At 41.7% G+C, this 20,568-nt stretch overlaps 2 protein-coding genes across 8 annotated transcripts in view; both read left to right on the forward strand.

Moving 5' to 3' along the window:
• PRORP (protein only RNase P catalytic subunit) overlaps positions 1 to 2,212 on the forward strand; it is a 46,672-nt gene extending 44,460 nt beyond the window's left edge. For all 5 annotated transcript variants that reach the window (XM_061998710.1, XM_061998709.1, XM_061998714.1 and 2 more), the window contains one exon: positions 1,798 to 2,212. In XM_061998710.1, coding sequence (XP_061854694.1) covers positions 1,798 to 1,929 — 132 coding nt within the window. In that variant the 3' untranslated portion in view covers positions 1,930 to 2,212. The remainder of the gene's footprint in view (positions 1 to 1,797) is intronic.
• A 4,077-nt stretch (positions 2,213 to 6,289) lies between these two features.
• Positions 6,290 to 17,774, forward strand: PSMA6 (proteasome 20S subunit alpha 6). Of its 3 annotated transcripts, none has more exons than XM_061998151.1 (7): positions 6,290 to 6,502; positions 10,300 to 10,394; positions 11,129 to 11,210; positions 11,456 to 11,611; positions 13,433 to 13,611; positions 15,790 to 15,884; positions 17,573 to 17,774. In XM_061998151.1, the coding sequence occupies exons 1-7, from the start codon at positions 6,427 to 6,429 to the stop codon at positions 17,628 to 17,630; spliced, it is 741 nt and encodes a 246-aa protein (XP_061854135.1). In that variant the 5' UTR covers positions 6,290 to 6,426; the 3' UTR covers positions 17,631 to 17,774. The 3 variants fall into 3 exon arrangements, with proteins under 3 accessions (XP_061854135.1, XP_061854136.1, XP_061854137.1); XM_061998152.1 differs by lacking the exon at positions 6,290 to 6,502 and adding an exon at positions 6,542 to 7,042; XM_061998153.1 differs by lacking the exon at positions 6,290 to 6,502 and adding an exon at positions 8,143 to 8,915.
• Positions 17,775 to 20,568: the final 2,794 nt, after the last annotated feature.

Consider the following 20,568-nt stretch of genomic DNA (forward strand, 5'->3'; position numbering starts at 1 on the left):
AAGATGCTCTTGAAACTGTCAGTGATAAACCCTTTCTTACATTCTTCTCAGCACACAGCAAGTCAATTTTGCAAAGAGGAACACTGGAAGAATAAACACAAGGTCTCATTAATGTCAATAAATCCTATCCATTCAAGCCTATAAATTCCACATCCTGGGTTAATTCCCATATGATTTCATTTAACTGAATAGAAAAACAATCATTTTTCTGTTTCTAGAGATTGAGTGTTATGTGCATATCATTATTATAGAATTGTTTCATTTTGGCTGGAAGAGACTTTTAAAATTGAGTCCTTTTTCCGAGCTCTATCAACTACTAGACCACTTTCCTAAGTGCAACATCCATCCGTCTCTTAAACCCCTCCAGGGACGGTGACTCCACCACCTCCCTGGGCAGCCCATTCCAATGCCTGACAACCCTGTCAGTAAAGAAATTGCTCCTCATATCCAGCCTGAACGTCCCCTGGTGCAACTTGAGGCCGTTTCTTCTACTGCTTGTTACTAGGGCGAACAGACCAACCCCCACCTTGCTACAACTTCCTTTCAGGTGGTTGTAGAGAGTGCTAAGGTCTCCTCTAAGCCTTCTGTTCTCCAGACTACACAGCCCCACATCCCTCAGCTGTTCCTCATATGAGACGGGCTCCAAATCCTTTACTAGCTTGGTAGCTCACCTCTGGATCCTCTCCAGCACCTCAATGTCCTTCTTGTAGAGAGGGGCCAAAAACTGGACACAGTATTTGACATGCGGCCTTACCAAAGCCAAGTACAGGGGAATGATCACCTCCCTACCCCCTGCTGACAACACTGTTCCTGATAGAAGCCAGGATGCCTTTGGCCTTCTTGGCCACCTGGACATACTGCCGGCTCATGTTCAGCCACTGTCAACTAACATTCCCAGGTCCCTCTCTGCCTGGCAGCTTTCCAGACACTCCTCCCCAAGCCTGTAGCGCTGCTGGGGGTTGTTGTGGCCCAAGTACAGGAGCTGGCACTTGGCCTTATTAAAACTCATGGAACTGGCCTTGGCCCAGCTATCCAGCCTGTCTAGATCTCTCTGTAAAGCTTCCCTACCCTCAAGCAGATCAACACTTCCACCCAACTTGGTGTCATCTGCAAACTTACTGAGGGTGCATTCTATCCCCTCATCCAGATCATTAATAAAGATGTTAAACAGGAGTAGCCACAGTACTGAGCCCTGGGGGACACCACTCGTGACCAGCCACCAACCGGAGTTAACTCCATTGACCACAACTCTTTTGACCCGACCGTCTAACCAGTTTTTCACCCAGGAAAGTGTGTGCTCATCCAAGCCAAGAGTAGCCAGTTTTTCTAAGAGAACAATGTGGGAAACAGTGTCAAATGCCTTACTATAAATCAAGGTAGACAATATACAGAGCCTTTCCTTCATCCAACAGGCGAGTCACCCTGTCACAGAACGAGATCAGGTTTGTTAAACAGAACTTGCCCTTCATCAACCCGTGCTGACTGGGCCTGATCACTTGGTTGTCCTGCATGTGTTGCAATTATCTTACTATTATCTGATGGAGATTTAAGTCAGAATTTTAACTGTTTATAATGACTCCTAGACCACAAAATACCAAAAGATTCTTCAGTTTTTCCTCTGGTACTAAAATGTATAAGTTGTCTGTTGTAAGAAAATAAATAAGAGTTGTTAGAGAGATGAATCTATGGAGATTTCTAAGGTAAGTGTTGGAAGTTATAACTACCTATTACTAGTATTTTGATAATATATTGTGTAAAGTCTAAAAAAAAAATGTTTTATCTGTCTTTCCCCAACAGCCTGCTCTCCGTTATGACTGTGTGGTGCAGACTACAGGTGATACGTGGCATATCCCATATAAAGACACTTTTGAGGAAAAATATTCATTTCAAGTACCAAGAAAATGGCTCTGCATTCAACAGAAAAAATGAAGAATGGAATTGCACAAGCTGAAGCTATTTTGTTTGGGTTTTTCTAACCCCCGTTGCTGACTAGGAGAGCTCAGCAGTACAATTATGGGATTAATGTTTGAGGCCTATAACGAAAGAAAATTTAGTAGCTGCATTTTGTCAGAATCATTGCTGCAAGTAAATCTGTTCACATTGATGGTGGTCTGGCATGGATGAACTAGGTCAATTTTTTTCCATCTTTACAGGTGATTTCTGTAGCCTCTCAATGTGATTGGAATTAAAACTTGTTTTTTTCCTCTTGGAATTTAAGGTTGTGGGGTTATCTTTTTTTTTTGCTCAAGATTTTCATCTCCACTGACATTCATAAACTCTGTACTTCAAAGAAATTAATCAACACTTGCCTGATTTGGAGGGCTGACCCTGCCAAGAGTGTATTGCACAGTGGCTGTCACAATGAACGCAGCTAAGAAGGCCAAATGGTATATTTACTGTTTGCCAGACACACATAGCCCTCATACTTCCTCACACTAGTTAAAATTCATTTGGTCACATAGAATGCAAGAGACTTGTTATAGCAACATATGTCAACGTTTTGTTTGGAGCAATAAGGAAACCAGTGGGATATCGTGTGGCTCTTTCATGTGCTTAAATTTGCTTTTTCTGACAGGATTCCATGTCACTGGAATAGTTTGCTTACGGAAACGCATGAAGCTTTAAGGCAAAAATTGGTGATCTGCTTTTCTTGCTCCTCAAACTGATTTACTTCCTATTTGTTAGAAGACTGGTTTTAAAATTCTGTAAGTCAACGGACTGCCAAATCTTCTTGGAAGTGCAAATAGCTGCTTTGTTAAAGTAAGTGTCTCCTGTACAGGACTGCTTACTGAGCGACTGTTGCTCTGTATGAGGGTTACTTATCCTCTGCATAAAGTTCTGCAACAGCATAAGCTGAAGTGAATCAGTGCTGTTACAGTCCCAGTTTGGTATTAGCTCTGGTGGCTAAGCAATTCAGAGCTGAGGCAGCTAAATGCAAACCCCTTAGAAAACTTTTTTTGACTAGGTCAAAATTGGCATTGTTGTATTAAACTAGCGCTGTTGCACGAGTACTGATACCTATGTAGGAGGGGGGCTGAAATTTCAGTCTGCAGAAAGTGGAGCCCAGCAGCTCTGCTTGAAGTCTGCTTTAGCTGACCAGAAACTGCCCTTTCAGATTGTCCATTTCATTGCCAGATGTGTTCTTCCATTGAAGTTTGTATTTTACCTCACCCTGGTCATTAACAGACATGTATAATAGCAACATGTCTGTTAGTTGGAATAAAGGTGTCCACTACTTCCTTTTGCCTGAGAACAGACATGCCCCTAACTGATCACTTCAGTTTCATCTCAAAAACTGTTCTTACTGAGATACCATAATACCTTCTATATACACATCCTTAGTAGATGTGAGGGAAGATGGAACAGAATCTGGAACTGACAACAGGAAGATGTCCCAACATTAGTATCAGAACTGTTGTGACTTTTTCTTCCCCTTATGTTTGCTGCTAACACACTTTTACTATGGATCCTTACAGTGAATTAATGGCCTCTACTCTCTGGAACCAGAGAAGGAAACATTACTGACCAACCCATGGACTTTTTCAATTCCATATCACTAGTCTCCAGAGGCTTGGTTCTGACTGAGGTTGATTATTTTCATTTTATTTAGGATATTTGTGAAATAACCTTTCGTGTTGCTGTAAGTCTTCAAATTCCATTACTGAGATGGGGCATTTAGACATAACAAACAAATATGGGGATTTGCTCCTGAGTACATGAAAGAAATTCTGTGGTGTTTCACTGGCAATAAACCCAAGAGCCAAACCAAAGTATGCTGACACCTACAAGCAGATCTACTTGACATCTACTACTGCTTATATGGTGATACAGAAAATCCAGTGAATTTTAATGTCTGTCTGGTATTGATGGGCTGATGCTGCATGCTGGAAAGGCAAGTCCCTCAAACATTGCAGCAACTGGTACCCCCAAAATCATGGCAGCTGACACTGTCTGTGCTTTGCCAACACACTGAGTGTGGACAACAGGAACCCGAAGGAACTAGTGTGCAGCTCAGTCTGCCACGTGCCACAGAGATGCACTGGCAAGACAAACTTGAGGAAGATCAAGCGGATTCAGCCTGTGCTATAGCTATTTTGTAAACAGCTTCATCTCCAAGCTCACACACTTAGTGTTTACTATGTTGAAAACATGTGTGAACAGTCTTAGGATCCTACAACACATACTTTGACTCTCATATGGTTGATCATAGGTGATGAACACTAAACCAAAAATACATGATTGCTCTTCTGAAACAAAACTCTACTTTATTAGCTGACAAAATTACTACATAAATGAAGACTTCTGGAAGCCATATCCTGAAAGCAGCAGGACATCCACTCCATCATGTCCACAGTATTGAGCAACTATTACTCTTTCCTTGGTCTAAGTCAACTACTGAGTCTTTGATTCCAAACACTGAAGGATTTTCTTGCTTGGTTACTTTTTGGCAATCGGGCTGAATGGTTGCTAATTAATTACTTCCATTTTCCCATCCCCTGTTTCTCACAGGAAAAAAAAATCTGACATTAAACTCCAGTGTTTTAGAACAGAAGAGCTTTGTATGTGGAAGGACTGTGAGAGTAGGAATCTTCAGGAATCTGGAGAAAAAGAGCTCTTTAGAGCCACAGGGGTTGGAAAAATCATGAATGTTATGGAAGGGTTGCATAGAGATGGATTGCTTGCTGTCTCTTCAGTACAAAAGTGGCATTAAATGGCGCTGGCAGATAGAAGGTTCAGATAAACAGTGAGGTTTCAGACAAAACCATACAACATGTCATTATGCAGAGCAACTCTTTGCCACAGCATGTCATGGACGTAAGGAGTTCATGTGATTTCAAGGGGAGACCAGCAAGTTCATGAAAGAAAAATCCAGCAAGGGTTATTAAAAAACAAGACACTATCTCTGCCTTGGGAAGTCCCTCCAGGCAGTTGGGAGACTGGGAGGGGATTTAGGGAGTGTATCATTAAAGGCTCCCTGTAGTCTTAATGCTTTTCCTTGGCATCCACTTTTGGCCACAGTTAGTGATGGGGCACTCAGCTAGACAGACTCTCTGTCTGACCCAGCAGAGATGTTCTTGTTTGCTCCATGTTCTCCATAGTCCAGCGCTTGCATCACAGCTTTAGACATGTCTGCCTACAAAGTGCTTCCCTAAAGAAGGGGACAAACTGTGTCTTGTGATATACAGTGAGATGTGTTATCTGCCGTAATACTAATAAGCACAGAAAAGTATATTGAAAAATTTCAGAAAGCTGACTTTTCGTATTTGACGTACACAAAACGCACCTGTAGCCTGCCATTCCTACAAAGAGTAAGCTTGTTTAGTAGTCTTTTAATAAAAAACAGAGGTGTGGATACCAAAACACAGCTTTTCCAACTCTTTTAATGACTGACTTTTAGGAAAAAAACCTTCCCACAAAGAGCAGGGAAAATCCAAGATGCTGAAAGGCAAAAAGAGCTCATATTCAGATCTGGGGAATTTCCCTTCGTAATGGACACCGATAGAAAGTCTTTTAAACACCACATTATAGTGCAACTGTGGCAACAATTACTCATTATGAGTATCTTCAACATCTCATTTGAGGTTAGTTTGTTTCAGTGGTGATCACTTTGTTTAGAAAATTAGGGGAGCTTTTGTTTTCCTGGCCCTACGGCTCACGATGATCCTTTCCTCCAGGTTTCTGGAGTTTGCGGGTTTCTGTGAGCCGGGGACGGCCTCGCGCCACCACGGACAGCTGCGCCGGCCCCTGGCCACCCGCCCTGCCTTTCGCCACGCAGCGGGACGCGTTAAAGGCGTTACAGCCGCTGCGCTGCTAGCGGCTTGCACTTCCCGCACGACGCACGTGACATGTCGCGACACCACAGGCACCGGCTGCGCTGCCGCGGCCGCGCCCCCGGCCGCGCCCCTGGCCCCAGCCCCAGCCCCAGCCCCAGCCTCACCCCCAGCCCCAGCCCCAGCCGCAGCCGCAGCCTCACCCCCAGCCCCAGCCCCAGCCGCAGCCCCACCCCCACCCCAGCCCCACCCCCAGCCCCAGCCTCACCCCCAGCCCCAGCCCCAGCCTCACCCCCAGCCCCAGCTCCAGCCGCAGCCTCACCCCCAGCCCCAGCCGCAGCCCCACCCCCAGCCGCAGCCCCACCCCCAGCCCCAGCCCCAGCCTCACCCCCAGCCCCAGCTCCAGCCGCAGCCTCACCCCCAGCCCCAGCCGCAGCCGCAGCCTCACCCCCAGCCCCAGCCGCAGCCGCAGCCTCACCCCCAGCCCCACCCCCAGCCCCAGCCGCAGCCGCCCGGCCGCGCGTGCGCAGCGGTGCGGGCCGAGGGTGAGCGCGCCTGCGCGCGGCGTGTGCCCCGGAAGCGCTCGCCGTGCGGTGGCGGTCGGGTCCTGCACGCTCCGCGACCCTCGCTCGCGCCGCCGCTCCCTGTGCCCGCCATGTCTCGAGGCTCCAGCGCCGGTTTCGACCGACACATCACCATCTTCTCGCCCGAGGGCCGTCTCTATCAAGTCGGTGGGTGTCCGGCCCCAGGGATGCTGCCGCCGAATTGCCCCGTCACGGGCCCGGCCTGCCCGCGCTGCCGCCGCTTCCCGCGGAGCGGGGCTACTGCCGGCCCGGGCAACCTCCGCCGAGCTGGGCTGCTTCTGCGGAGGAGAAAAGCGAGGCGGCCGCTGTGGCTCGGTTCCCACCCCACCCGGTCCCACTGCGTGCGGGGAGAAGCCTAGTAGGAGGCCGGAGCAGTCGCGGTCGCGGGCATGTTGGCGTGGGGGCCCGGGAAAGGGATCCTTGCGTTGGAATAAGGAAACCTTCGAGTGTCCCCTGCTACGGCGAGGGACCTCCTGAGATTTCCTGATGACTGAGTTCATGTGCTTTGGAGGCTAAACTGACAGCTATCCAGAAACCGTTTATAGCCCCTAAAGTATTTATTTCAGATTATCTTGCCAACCTTGTGGGCATTGTGTTTTGGGATCTGAAAACTACAATAGCTGTTTGAAATGGGACTTGAACTGCCTCAGAGCCTGCATGCCAGAGTAACAACATCAGGTTTTAGAGGTAACCCATACTATCTCGTTGCACCTGAATGCCATGTGTGCTGTACATCACGGCCTGTGAGACTGCAGCAACCATCCTTTATTTCCAGGTTGCTTAGCAAATACTGCAATGCAGCCGCAGCCTAGCTTCATCTTCTGTAGGTCAATGAATCTTTTATTTATGTCGTTTTTACAGTGCATCAGATTCTGCAGAAGAGCCTCATGGTGCTCCTTCTGCAGAGCACCCTGTAATACCATAGTCAGCTCACAGTCTGGCAGGACAGTTTGTTGAGAATTCACTTGGCCCTGTTTTGAGGATACTCCAGGGGCATTGTTTTGGCAGCCTCATCCTGATGCTATCATCTCCTAGAGCTTCACTGCACAGGCATTGCTCAGCCTGCCCATACATCCATCTGTTCTCCAGAAAAGGAGGCTGCTGGAGTCAGACTGCATCAGTTGCCCATGGTAGACGGTAGTTTCTTTTGTGTTTATTTTTTTTACAGGGAGAAGGCTGTGTGGAACAGGCTTCATGGGCAGGCAGCCCAGTCTCCACAAGTCTTCTCTCCAAAGAGTAGCTGGGAAAGTGTCTGTGTCTATACACAAGTGGAAAGTTACCTGTGCAAAATACCTACAGACAGGTGCTGCCTTATACCTGGAGTGTGTATATGCCTTGTATGCAACTTATACATATGGATGATAGTGACAGTGTTGTCATACAGGATGTTAGTGGCTTGGTGATGGAAGAGTCATGGGCTCTGACCTTCCATTACCATTAAAACAGGCTGGTTGGTCTACATCCCACCTTTCTTCTTCTCCTCTGTTACAGTGCTGTTTCTGCATCCTGTAGTAAAGCACAAACTGAGCTTTAGTTTTCCACCTCCTGGATGTATTCAACCATTAGATTAATGGATGAGAAATATGCAGTACCTCCATATCTTTTACAAGTGTTTCAGAAGCAAGTGTTTGCATGTATGTTTGAGAGCTTCTGCACACAGCCTGGAGCTGTTGACACTTCAATCTTTCTCCTGTACATCCTTGTCCATGTGCTTGGATTCAGGTTAACTAGGTGCTATCAAGGATGGGTGTGGGCACGTGCTGCCATTAAACTTTAGGTTTTTCTGGAATTTGGCAGCACCTCAACAGAGATTTCCAGCATGGTGGTACTGTGCTGAAATGCCTGTACTTTGCCTTAGATCTGTCTTCTGCTTCTGAAGCTCAAAAAACTAACATGCCTTTGAAATGATCTTGTATTCCAAGAGCAACAGTTATTTTGTACATATTTCTTGTTGCTGTGATTACAGTCCCTCAGGATCATTGTTGTCTTGCCACCTATTAGTTACAATGTTCAAGATAATGCTTCATCTAAGTGGAATTTTGGGGAAAGAAAATGATTATGGTCAAATTTTTGTTGTGTTACATTGAGGGAACAGCAAGGAACTGCCGTTTTCAGAGGAAACGTGTATGGTGTTTCTGGAATACTTACAAAGCCGGAAACAACCTTAAAACACTGCTAGCAATTTGGATTTGTTACACTGTAGGAGCCACTTCTGTTTTTTGCTCAGTTTTCAAAGACACAAACTGTGCAGATGGTGATAGGAACAGTGTGAGAGGAGACTGCAGTTCGGCAGTTCAGCAAGCCTGGTTGTTGGTACTTGTGAGCAAAACCAGCTGTGAAAGCACCTATTCCTGCTCCCACCTAGGTGTCACAGAATAACAGGACAGTTGAGATTGGCAGGGACCACTTGAAGTCATCTGGTCCAACCTCCTGCTTAAGCAGAGCCACGCAGATAGAGCTGATTGGTCAGGATTGTGTCCAGACAGCTCTCCAAGGATGAAGACCCCACAGCCTTCTCAGGCATCCTGTGGCAGTGCTCAGTCACCCTCATAGTAAAAAGGTAATCCCAGGTGTTCAGATGGATCCTCCTGTGTTTCATTTTGTGTCCATTGCCTCTAGTCCTTTCACTGGGCACCACTGAAAAGAGACCGTCTCTGTCCATCTTCTTTCCACCCTCTCTTCAGATGTTTTCATACACAAACAAGTGGTGCAGAGTCCTGGCCTGAGACTTCAAACATGACCAGTATTTGCTTATGTCAGTTCTAGCTCATAGCAGGCTAGCGCTAGTGACTCCCAGAAGGCAAGTGAAGAGGTGAGCAGAGCTGTGCATCTAGCAGAGGGAAAGGGGGAACATTCTTTACAGCACGTTTGGGTAACCAGTGAATGCTCTGATGCCTGAGAGTCATAAATACGGTGCTGTAAATACGTGGCAGTTGACCCTCCCACGGCACTGACACAGCAGGTTCACCATCAACATCCTGGTGTTGCAAGATTGGTTTTTTCATTTTCGTTATTCCTCTCCTGTTGGTTCTGTTTTTTCTATAGATCTGATTGCAGCTTTTAAAACAGCTGAGTTTCTTGCTCTTGTTACTTTGAAATATAATTTTGGCAACTTGCTGTACTGTTAGACATGTCTTTTAATATATTCCGGTTTCATTCACCTACAAACAAATTCACCTACATTTAACTACTGTCTGAAACTTGCCTCTCCTAACCATATATTTGGAAGTTCTGAATATTTATCAGTTATTGACAGATAAATGCTTTTAAAGCTGATGTTTCTGAGGCTTTTGAAACCATTTATTTCATGGATCATATCAAGTAAATCTTAATCCACTGTATTTATCTGAGTAATGCTATTTAGTTGGCATGTGTATAGCATTGTTTTTTGGTTTTTTTAGAAGTGAATAAAACGTTGCAGTGTTTGATCATTACGTCAGAAAATGTGATAGTAAGGTTAAACCCCATCTTCTGTGCCTGGCCCATCATTTCTGTTTTCCTCTGGATCAGTCAAAATCTACAAAAGAAAATTATGTCCTTGCAATGGTAATAGTGCTTGAAATACTGAACTTCTGCAGGCTAAAAACTTTTCTGTAAGGATTTACAGTTAGGTGAAAGTTGGACTGTTCTGGTCAAGTGCAGAACAGCCTCTTTGTTTTAAAACAAATTCTGTTTGTTTTAAGCATTCTAACTGAACAAAATGACATTGTTCTATATATACTTGTAAGATGCAGTGGTAACGGTTGTGTGAAAAGAGTCAGTGACTTTAATTCCCATCAGAAAGTTCTTGGTGTGTGTTGTATTGAAGACCTTAAAGACACAGTGTTGCATGCTTATAAAGTACTAAAAAGGCCAGAACTTGGTGAGATTTCTTTGTTCGGGGACATGTGTCCCAGTTAATTGCTCAGATATCTCTAACCTTTTTTATTAATGTATTTTTCTAGAATATGCCTTTAAGGCCATAAATCAAGGTGGACTTACGTCTGTAGCTGTTCGTGGGAAAGATTCTGCAGTCATTGTAACACAGAAGAAAGTACCTGTAAGTAGTGTGACTTGGAGGTGGGGATGGGAAGGAGATGAGAATAAAGAGTGGGAAGATACTCTGCAGCACTACTGTTATATTTATTAGCATTGTCCTATATGGCGGTTTGAATTTGATATATCATTATCTGCTTATGACAAGTTGTAGCTCTGTTTAGTGCTCAGTTGTACATGTCCTCACCATAATGCTGTTGTTCTCTGTAGTGATAGGGCTAAGATATAAAGTTGGTTCTGCTGTGCTTCAGCATGCATGCTCTACTCTGACTTGTAAGGACTGAGCTGCCCGTAATCGGTTTCCTGAGTTCTTTAATTCCTACTCAGACAATGTTACAGCAATAGCATGCAGAACAGATTTTCACAAGCGCTTCAGCACTGTGGTGGAGTATTGTTGACAAAGGGGGAACACCCTTGTATTTGAAGGGCAGCATGCAGTAATAGTGCAAGTTTTTGTGTGCGTGTTTTCAAAGTTTCTTCAGAGGAAAAAGGACTTTGGTGTGTGGGTCATGTTGTCATCGTTTTCCAGATATTGTGGGGTTTATCTTCCCTATTCTACTATTTCTTCCTTCATGTGCCATAGCAGTAAGTAGCAGAGAGCTTGGAAGACAATTTTTTGCTATTAGTCAGTTGTTTTGGGGTTTTCTCTAGATGCTAGAGCATCCAGCATCTGTCTTTTTGGTTCTTTTACTTGAAGGACAAGTGTTTTCTATTAAATTATTTCTGTTTGCTCTTTAGGACAAGTTACTGGATTCCAACACAGTGACTCATTTATTCAGAATTACTGAAAATATTGGCTGTGTGATGACAGGAATGACAGGTATTGGAGTCAATGTCTTTTGAAATATCTGAAGCTTGTCATATTTTTTTTATGTAGTTCACCAACTTTGCATCACATGAAACAAATAAGTGGTCTAGATTTGTTTTGGTCTGGTTTTGGAGAACTTGTCTAGTTCTGATGGGTATATTTAAAGACAAATTTGGGCCCGGAATTTCCATTCTCAGGCAATGCTAGGTGTCTGTGGCATGCATTCAGTGAAATTAATACTGGTTCTCTCTGTCCAGCTGACAGCAGATCACAGGTGCAGAGAGCCCGCTATGAGGCTGCTAACTGGAAGTATAAGTATGGCTATGACATCCCTGTGGATATGCTGTGTAAAAGGATTGCAGATATTTCTCAGGTCTATACACAAAATGCTGAAATGAGGCCTCTTGGTTGCTGTAAGTACCAAATTAAGCTTTTCTATTCCTTATCTAAGCTTGCAACTTCAAGTATTAGAAATTCTCACCCATTCTCAAATTGTGTGAGATAAGATTGTAGCTGAAGGAGTAGAAGGGATGGACAACCAAATGAGAGAACTGTTCGAAGTCTAACTGGAGCCATGGTTTTACTGTTGACTCAGCATTTGAATTGGTAGCAAATGATTTAGCTTCTTTAAAATGTGTGCTACTATTTCCCCTCAGTTTTGAGGGCCTAGTCTGTGAATGGGAGATGTTCTTTTTACCAGTGTCTGGGTCAATGTCACTGATAGACATATGGAGAGTGTGATTATGCTTGTACAGATACTGTGGCCTTTTTATCTAAGTAGTATGCAAAGGACAAAAATCTGCATAATTTTTGCTCTTAACCATTATGCATAAGATGTAGAGAAGAAGGAAAAAAAGTATTTCCTGTGCAAACACTTCTACATTAGTCTTGTTTTATAACAGCAATTATATAAAGATGTGTGTGAAGTTGGTTTTTGTAGATATTCCTGGCCATCTGTGTGTTCTGAAGTTGGTTCTGACTTGTTTTTTCTCGTATATTTGTCTGTGAGCATATTATGGCCATACTGTTAGGCTGTCCGGGAACTGAGATAAAAGACTTAATGTTTCCTTAATTACTTTTTCATTAAGCATTCTGTTTGGGTTTCTTTTTGTTTGCTTTTGGGTTTTTTTGTCTTTTAAGGAGAACAGTTTCAGAATTGATGAATCACTTCTCGTAATCATAGTAGACACTAGCAGTTCTCCCTAAAGGAGTAACATTCGGGGTTGCACCACAGTTTCCATGATGGGGCAATTTTCCTATGCTGGTAATATTCAGGAATCATTGTTCCTTTCTTCCCTTGTTGTTTCCCATGCCTTGATACTACTGGAAAGTGGTATTTATTTTTCTTAAGACATGAATAAAAATATATTTTCCTTAACCTTCTTTGAAAAGGTCATGGGATTTTTTTTTCTTTTGTAGTAATAGCTGCTGAGAAGCTTATCAGCTGTAACTACTAGCTAAAAAGTGACACAAGTGTAGAAGGATTTAAAACCTTGACCTTGTTCTGTTTGGGTTTTTTTTTTGCAAGTATTGCTTTTGAGTTATTTTTAATATGTGTATTGAGACTACACAACTGCGTATCTAGAAGTATGGGTGAACATGGATGCATTTCAGTGATGTGACTGGTTTGTGTTACTTGAAGTCTATGCAACTTGAAAACAGGCAAATTGTCTTCAAAAACTCAGTTTTCTGATATTTCCACATTTCATTGCAGATTTATTTTTCCCTTTTAAAGAAAATAGGAAAAGGGATGCAAAGTGATTTCAGGATTACAGTCAAGAAATCTAAAGCTTATATTTTAATATTTTCATTACTTTTAACGTATTTGTGAAGTTGCTTTCTTGTAAAGGCACATGTTAATAGAACTGTTGTTTACCCCTAAGTGTCATGGAGGATGTGAACTGTGGCTGTGTTAACTTTGCATCAGGATTGAACTGTTGTTTTTCATTATTGTGGTTCTGTACACACTGAGCATTGCAAAGATGTTCCTGTGTTCAATGGGAATGACAGAAATCCACTTTGCACTAAACTGAGTTGTGCAGCTGATAATGAGATGCTGGTAAGAAATGGCAAATTAGAGATAAAGAGGAAATCACAGGTATTGGACTGGTTCCCCAAAACATACTGCTGTGCATGCACGTTTGTCACTGGAGGGGAGTATTTGTGCTATTCTTCAGTTGAATTAAATTGCTAAAATTAGGGAAAGAAATAAATTAACAATTTTTCTCTTCAAGGTATGATTTTGATTGGTATTGATGAAGAACACGGCCCCCAGGTGTACAAGTGTGATCCAGCAGGTTACTATTGTGGGTTCAAGGCCACAGCTGCAGGAGTGAAACAGACAGAGTCCACCAGTTTTCTTGAAAAGAAAGTAAAGAAGAAATTTGACTGGACTTACGAACAAACAGTAGAGGTTAGTAGGCCAGCAGAAGGAAATAAAGATTTGTTAATGTATTTTTAATGAATTTGCTGAAAGCAGGCTTGTGAAAGGAATGCAGTTAGGCATTTCCTGTTTTCTTACAGTTTTGTATTGCTGACAGAGCAAGTATAGCTGTTCTTTTGAAGGTATTTTGCAGATGTTTAAATAGTCATCTAACGTGCTTTTTCTGCTTTACGTTAGCTAAAGCAGAATCTGTAATTGCAGCACTCCTGCTCTAGCTGGTAGTTGGTTACCAGAGAGCTTGATTCTGGAGATACTGGTACAATTTTCTTTTAGTGACACTTAAAACAATCTTCATGTCAGACAACATGAGGTAGTGCTTGTTTGTCAGTTTAGTAACTCTTAACAGCAATTGTTATGTCTACTGTGAAAACTTTTTCAAGCCCCACAATAAAAATGAATCCTACTTATAAAGTAGGTCAATTAACTTATTTTATAAATCACCCTTTTTCATTTACACTGTAGACATCTTTCTGAACAGTCCTCTTCTATGGCCAACCTGTTCCTCCTGCCAAGCTTTTTTCTTTTCTTACAATGTTATGTTTCCTGCATCACAAGATTAGCAACTGAAATGAAGGATAATAACCTGAGGAATAATAATCTAAGCAACTGACTCCCCTGTAAGATTAAACAAGATTGTATTAGGTTCCCTGTGAGTGCAATGCAGATTCAGACCTTCAGCTAAATTACTTCTGAAGTCTGCATTACAGTGAAAGTACCATTTAAAGTTCTTCAACATAAACTCTTTAAGTTTTATGTCTGTCTTAATATTGGTTTCCTTAATATGTGATTTCTTTAAAGAGAAGTTCCTGAGAGAGTTAAATACTCATAGCAGAGTGAAATTGAATGTATTTGAAATTACCTGGGAGATCTTTTTTTATCCTACCTAAATATTTTTCACATTAAATGTGTTTTTTCTGTCACTGCTTGATTATGCTCTGCATGTCTGATAGTTGAGTAGTTGGAGGCAGATGAAACAGTCTTTTCATATTCTTGGTTTTAATTCATAAAACTTCCATGGAATGGTGCAAATATTTAATTGGTAATTAATCTGTCAGTCATATCCTGGATGCACTTCTGTACCTTTTTGTTGTTACTGTATAAATGCTAAGATAGTGAATGTAGATCACTGGTACTCTAAAAGTTGACAGTGACAGGGAGAAGCAAAAGCAAGGGTCACATTTGTGCACCCACACACACTGTCTTTTTTTAAGAGCTTGTGGTGTATTAGAGGTAATGCTACAAGGATAAGAGTTTTGTTTGGGTCTTTGGTGGGTTGGTTTTGAGAGGGATTTTTTTTTTTTCCTCAATTTTCTTTTGGTATAGGCTGGGGAGGCTTTTTTTTTTTTACAACTTGGCAGTCTTCTGATAAGACATCTGTGTAGTCTTACAGAATTACTGCAGAATCAATGTATAATCAACATTGATAATACATTGTCTGTTGTTCTACACTTTTCAGCATATTACTGATCAGAATTAAGTGCTAGGATGTCAGAATAACTGATTTGATAAGTACCTACCTATGAAGGTGGTTTGTGGAACTTCTTTTTGTGCACAATCATCATTTTAGGAACACAGCTGTAGCATTATTATGACCCTGCTGCAGGGTTAAGTATGAGTGAAGCTGCAAAAAACACCTTTTATTTTTGATGATTGGGTTGAAAGAAAAAAAATCAGTTAAGCCATGATGAAGTGCAGCTTTTAAAAGCAGCTAATGTATTTTTAATTGCCAGGAGAAAAGCCAAGATGGAAGTTACTGAAGTGACAAGTGCTTTGAGTAATCTTGGACAGTAATTATGATGTCTGTCTTGTTTGCCACTAATGAAACACATTCTGTCCTTGGCACCTGGGGTTTTACTCTTTGCTGATAAAAGGTTTTGGTTTTGTTGTGGGGTTGTTTGGGTTTTTTTTTTTCTGCTACAAAAATTACATATCCCTTTGATTTTTGTGGATTGGATTTTTTTTAGGGAGAGGGCTGGAGAGGGACCGTATTCTGTAACAAGGACAAACTATGTGGAACTTCTCAGCTGAGGTTTTGGGGTAGAAGAAAGTAACTTAAAACTAGAAGGAGGGGTAGTTGTTAATGCTATGTCTGTTAAAAAGCAGCATGCTACTTTTTGTTTAATGATAGAGGTTTTTGTCATCTTTCAGACAGCAATAACATGCCTGTCTACTGTACTATCCATTGATTTCAAACCTTCAGAAATAGAAGTTGGTGTAGTTACAGTGGAAGATCCTAAATTCAGGTGAGTGGTTGGTATTGATAAAACTTGGGTGTGTTTTCTCTGGTTAGGTGCAATTAGTTTTAGCTTGTTTAGTAGTAAATTGAGAAAGATACATGTCAGAAGTTGACATATTGGAGGGGTTTTTTTTTTGCTTGTAACTCTTAAAAAATGTGTAGGAGTAAAAGAATGGTTGTTTAAAAAATATTAGTTTTAAAATGTTTGACAGAGTTAAGGGATCTAGTAAAGTGTTGGATTTTTATTTCTTAAAACCATGTTGCTGTCTGTGATGAGTAAAATGTAGATATAGCTGATCCAGATGACTTTTCAGGATTAAAATAATAAAAGAGTTTTTTTCCTTTGTATTAGTACCCGGAGTCCACTTCCAAGTCATAGTCATGACAACTAATGCAGTAAGGTCTGGTTTATGTTAGGAAAAAAATTGTGTGTCCCTAAATTTTTTTCAATCCCTTTCTACATGGAATCTTTAAATGACTCGTGCTCATCTTGTAAGCGTGGCAGTTTTTAACATCTCCAGTATATAGTTAATCAATTATGAATTTACATGATTGGAAATACTCTTATTTAAATTTGACAAGATTAAAATATCCTGGATTTAAAAGTCACTGCAGTGATTTGAGAGTGGCCAAACTTTTACTTTCTGAATACACTGCCTTTCCACCTAGCATGAAAGCAAGATGCCTGCAGTTTCCTCCCCCCACTGTTACTGCCTGAATCTGAGTGCAGCACACAAGGTTACTGTCAGCTGCGTGGAGGCAACACCTGGGGACCTTCCTGCTGAGGGCTATACCTCACACTGGTGTACTTGCCAGCCTTCTCACCACACAGTGTATAGCTGCAGAAGTGCATGTGAGATGTGGGAGTGTAAGTTTTGGGGTGTTTTTGCTAATGCAAAAGGACCCTTTAAGTATGTCTTACCTAAAATTTAGGTAAGGCTGGCTTGCTGCAGAGTTCAATTATTTCTGCCTTAGTCTTTCAATCCATTCTTTATTTAACTAAAAAATAACAAAAAAAAAAGGAATAAAAGAGAGGAACAGGTTAAGTGAGGAAGAAAAAGTCTTCCGTTGCTTTAATCTGGCTGCTTGGCAGGAGGGGATTGGAGAGAGGCTTCAAACCTTTGAGTCCTACAGGTGCGGTCCTTTGAATACTTCCTGATGTGTTTAAGGTTGGTGTGGTGATGTGGGTGGTTTTGCATTTGGTGATGTGTGTTTGGGACAACAGAATAGCATGGCGTTTTTGAGAAAGCATGCAGGAGCTGCATTACCCCTTTTCTACTGCTGCTCAGGGATCAAGTGGTGGCTTTCTAGCAAACTTCATTTACTGGTCTTACATCCTTTATAGAAGGATAACGGACAGAAGGAGAAGGCTATGAAAACCAGTGTCCCCCTTGGTGTAATCAATGCTAATTGCCATACCTGTTCTCACCAGGTGCCATCTTGCAAATATATTATTCATGAGGAATTTACCTGTTCATTTTTTTTACCACTTCTTGCCTCCTTGCTCTCTAATGCCTTTGATTTTTTTCATTTATTTTTTGAAAATAATTGGAATGTCTGGCTGTGGCCATGGCAGTGGGGCTGTGAAAGACTGAAAGATTGTATAAACTTACTTGTGTGGATATTAGATTTTAGTATTGGAACTTGAGGGTAAGACTCATTTAAGCTATTTAAGATTTCTTTTTGTTCTTTCAGGATCCTTACAGAAGCAGAGATTGATGTGCACCTTGTAGCTCTGGCAGAGAGAGACTAATTAGCATTCCCATTTCCATTGTCTGTGCTTCTGGCTGGGATATTTGGTGAAAACACTTGCTAATGGCTTTAGGTTATGGATGGAAAACAATGTTCACTATATGATGTATTTTACTCTGTACGAATAAAACAGAGGTTTTTGAAATCCTTGGTGTCTCCACAAAATTCTCATGAAAATGCTTGGTGACTTTGAATGTTTCTGTGATGATTGCTTGCCTCTGAGTTGTATTTTAAGGGAAATTTCATACTCTCTGTGCTGTAGTTTTGATTTTTAGCTACTTTGGTTCCTAGTGTGAGGTTTTATATCTGATTGTGTGGTGTGTGTGTCTTGAAATAATTCTTACATATCCACCTGTTCTCTACTTGCCCTGGTGTTGAAAAGCTTGTAATGTTACTGGTTTAACTGCAGGCAAATTAGAGAGATCTTAATATTTGCTCAAGTTTATATGAAGATATAGGACAAAAGTTGAAGGAAAAAACTTGAGGGATGATTCCCAGTGTGTTCCTTTAGACTGATTGATTTGGGGTGCAGGAAGCGACTTTAATAGGCTATAATAAAACAACTCTGAAGCTAACATTTATTTAGGAGAATAGATTCTATATGCAGTGTACTTTGACATTTTGGCTGTTTGTCACCCACCTGGTTTTGAGACTTTGGGCCACGCCAGAAACAAGGCTGGGGTTGGATGGGGCCAATACTCAAATTCCGTCAAGAAGAATATCTCTGGGGTGCAATTCCACTTGCTCCTTCAAAGGTTCTGGGTTAGGAGAAAAGAGGAGACTGCAAAAACTTGAGTTGAGGTGAAGACAAATGCATTTTTGTTTTGCTGCAATTGCAGAGATTTCAGCCTCAGTGGCAAAATAGGAGATGATGAAGTTCTGAGGGGGGAGACAGTGAGGAGAAAGGGGAGATTACCAGGCATTTTTAGTAGTTGAGTAGACATTTTGGAAGAATGCCAAACTAATGCAACCTAACTCCTTCATTCCACTGCTGTGCTATTCCTATATTAGCTTTAATTACTCCAAAATGGTCTTTGATTAATTTTTTTTCAGAGACCTTTGGAGAAGGCCTCATAGGTCATCAGAAACCAGATTGCTTATTTTTTTAGTTTTGACTTTACAGTTAAAGCTCCCTGAGTGTCTGATTTTCAAGTTCATTGTAGTAAAGGAGACACAATGCTGTGTTTGGTGGTTTTAACAAAAGATAACGGTAACCTTATATGATAACTGGATTCAGGAGATTAAAATGTACTGTGAATTATTGACCTCACAAAGCTTCCTGAATTTGCATTAGCACTTCCAGATTTCACCTTCTCTCATGTCAGATAGTGTGCAGTAGATGATAAGTTGAAGCCACCCTTGCTTCTGATTTTGGGTTAGTTGTCTGAGAGTTCTCTGTGGCTTTGTGCAACAGTTGACTAAAGAAGTGCTAATGGCATGTTTGGAAAGTTTTGTGTCATTTCAAGTGACAGCTGAGTTTCTGAAACTTCCTGGGACTTTTCTTCCTAATACTGCAATTGTGTCACAACCTGGAACTTGAGTAGGCTTAAGGCATTGTTTACTCTGCCATAAAATTGATACTTTGATCTTGATTGATCAACTTCAATTTTATATATATATATATATATATATATACACACATATATATACATATATATATATACACACACACATATATATATATACACACATACATATATATATATATATATATATACACACACATATATACATATATAAAATACTTCAGTAATGATTTCTTGAACAAAACAAAAGGAAGGTGACAACTGGGGAGCCATGGCAGTAGGAGCACGTTTGCATAGTACTCAGCATTGAAACTCACTGCAGCAACTTTAATTCTAAATTTTGGAGCTTGTGATTGTATAACTCAGGTGATTATTCTGAGAGCGCTGGGTGTTTGTTCATACCTTAAGCTTTTGCAATGCAGAACACCCCATATTATGTCCAGAGATGATGAAATAAGCTGTTTACAATGTGTTAACTGGGAGTGTTGCATCTTTTCTTTTTTCTAAGCAGAGTTGCAGCAACTGAAATGCCACATTTTCTAGTATTTTGTCCTGTAGTGAAAATTGATATTTCTCTTTTCATACTAACAGTGGGGATTTTTTTTCTTCAGTCTAAGCTTTTTGTTGTTTAAGATAAGGGGGCCGTGAAGAGGGGGATACCTGACCTAATGGGAAACCCCCATGTATTGCACATAGATATGATCCCATTCCTCACACTGTGGAGCAGATAGGGACTGCAGCCAAACTGTACCTGGTGTACTTACAGAGAAACTGGAGTGTGCATGATACAGTCCTACCACTTCTGAATTGGGTAGAGTTTATCAAGAGTAATACCAGCCTTGGGCTCAGTCCAGATGTTTGTGGTTTGTTGTGTCACTGCTGAAAACTTAGCTAGGTGCAGTTACAGTGTGAGTGCATGAATAGCTGAGCAGGAACAGGATCAACTCTTATTTCCATGCTAGACCCACATGGGTGTTGTCTGTACTAAACTTGGACAGTCTCCATGCAGCCTTGTAACTGTGTCCGCGTTGCATTCCCAGCACTCTTTATTTGTGGTGTGTAGGGTGTGAGGATGCAAGTGCCAAGTACATGCAGTCAGCTCAGGTAGTTTTGTATTTATTGGAATCTGTGAAAACCGTCTGTATTTCTTAGGAGCAAGCCCCTGCACTCCCGAAGGGGGTCCTGGAAGCATTAGCAGCAGCATGTATCACAGACAGAGAGCTTCATAGAGAGTCTTAATGTAATCACCTGTGGATCATCAGGAGTGTCTGTGTATTTATCCTGGAGACAAAAGATGCTAAGGCAGGCAGTAATGAACTTCTCTAGGATTTCAGATCCTTCTTCTGTTGTACTAAATCAACACATAATGCACAATGTTACACGGCACCTTTGCACTGTGGAACCTCCAGTGAT

Source organism: Colius striatus, chromosome 6 (genome assembly GCF_028858725.1).
Source record: "Colius striatus isolate bColStr4 chromosome 6, bColStr4.1.hap1, whole genome shotgun sequence".
NCBI classification, from domain to species: Eukaryota; Metazoa; Chordata; class Aves; order Coliiformes; family Coliidae; genus Colius; species Colius striatus.

Coding starts and splice junctions, on each gene's coding strand:
- PSMA6 (XM_061998151.1), top strand. CDS start 6,427: ATGTCTCGAGGCTCCAGCGCCGGTTTCGACCGACACATCACCATCTTC. Junction 6,503..10,299: donor GGGCCGTCTCTATCAAGTCG/GTGGGTGTCCGG, acceptor GTATTTTTCTAG/AATATGCCTTTAAGGCCATA. Junction 11,612..13,432: donor AATGAGGCCTCTTGGTTGCT/GTAAGTACCAAA, acceptor TTTCTCTTCAAG/GTATGATTTTGATTGGTATT.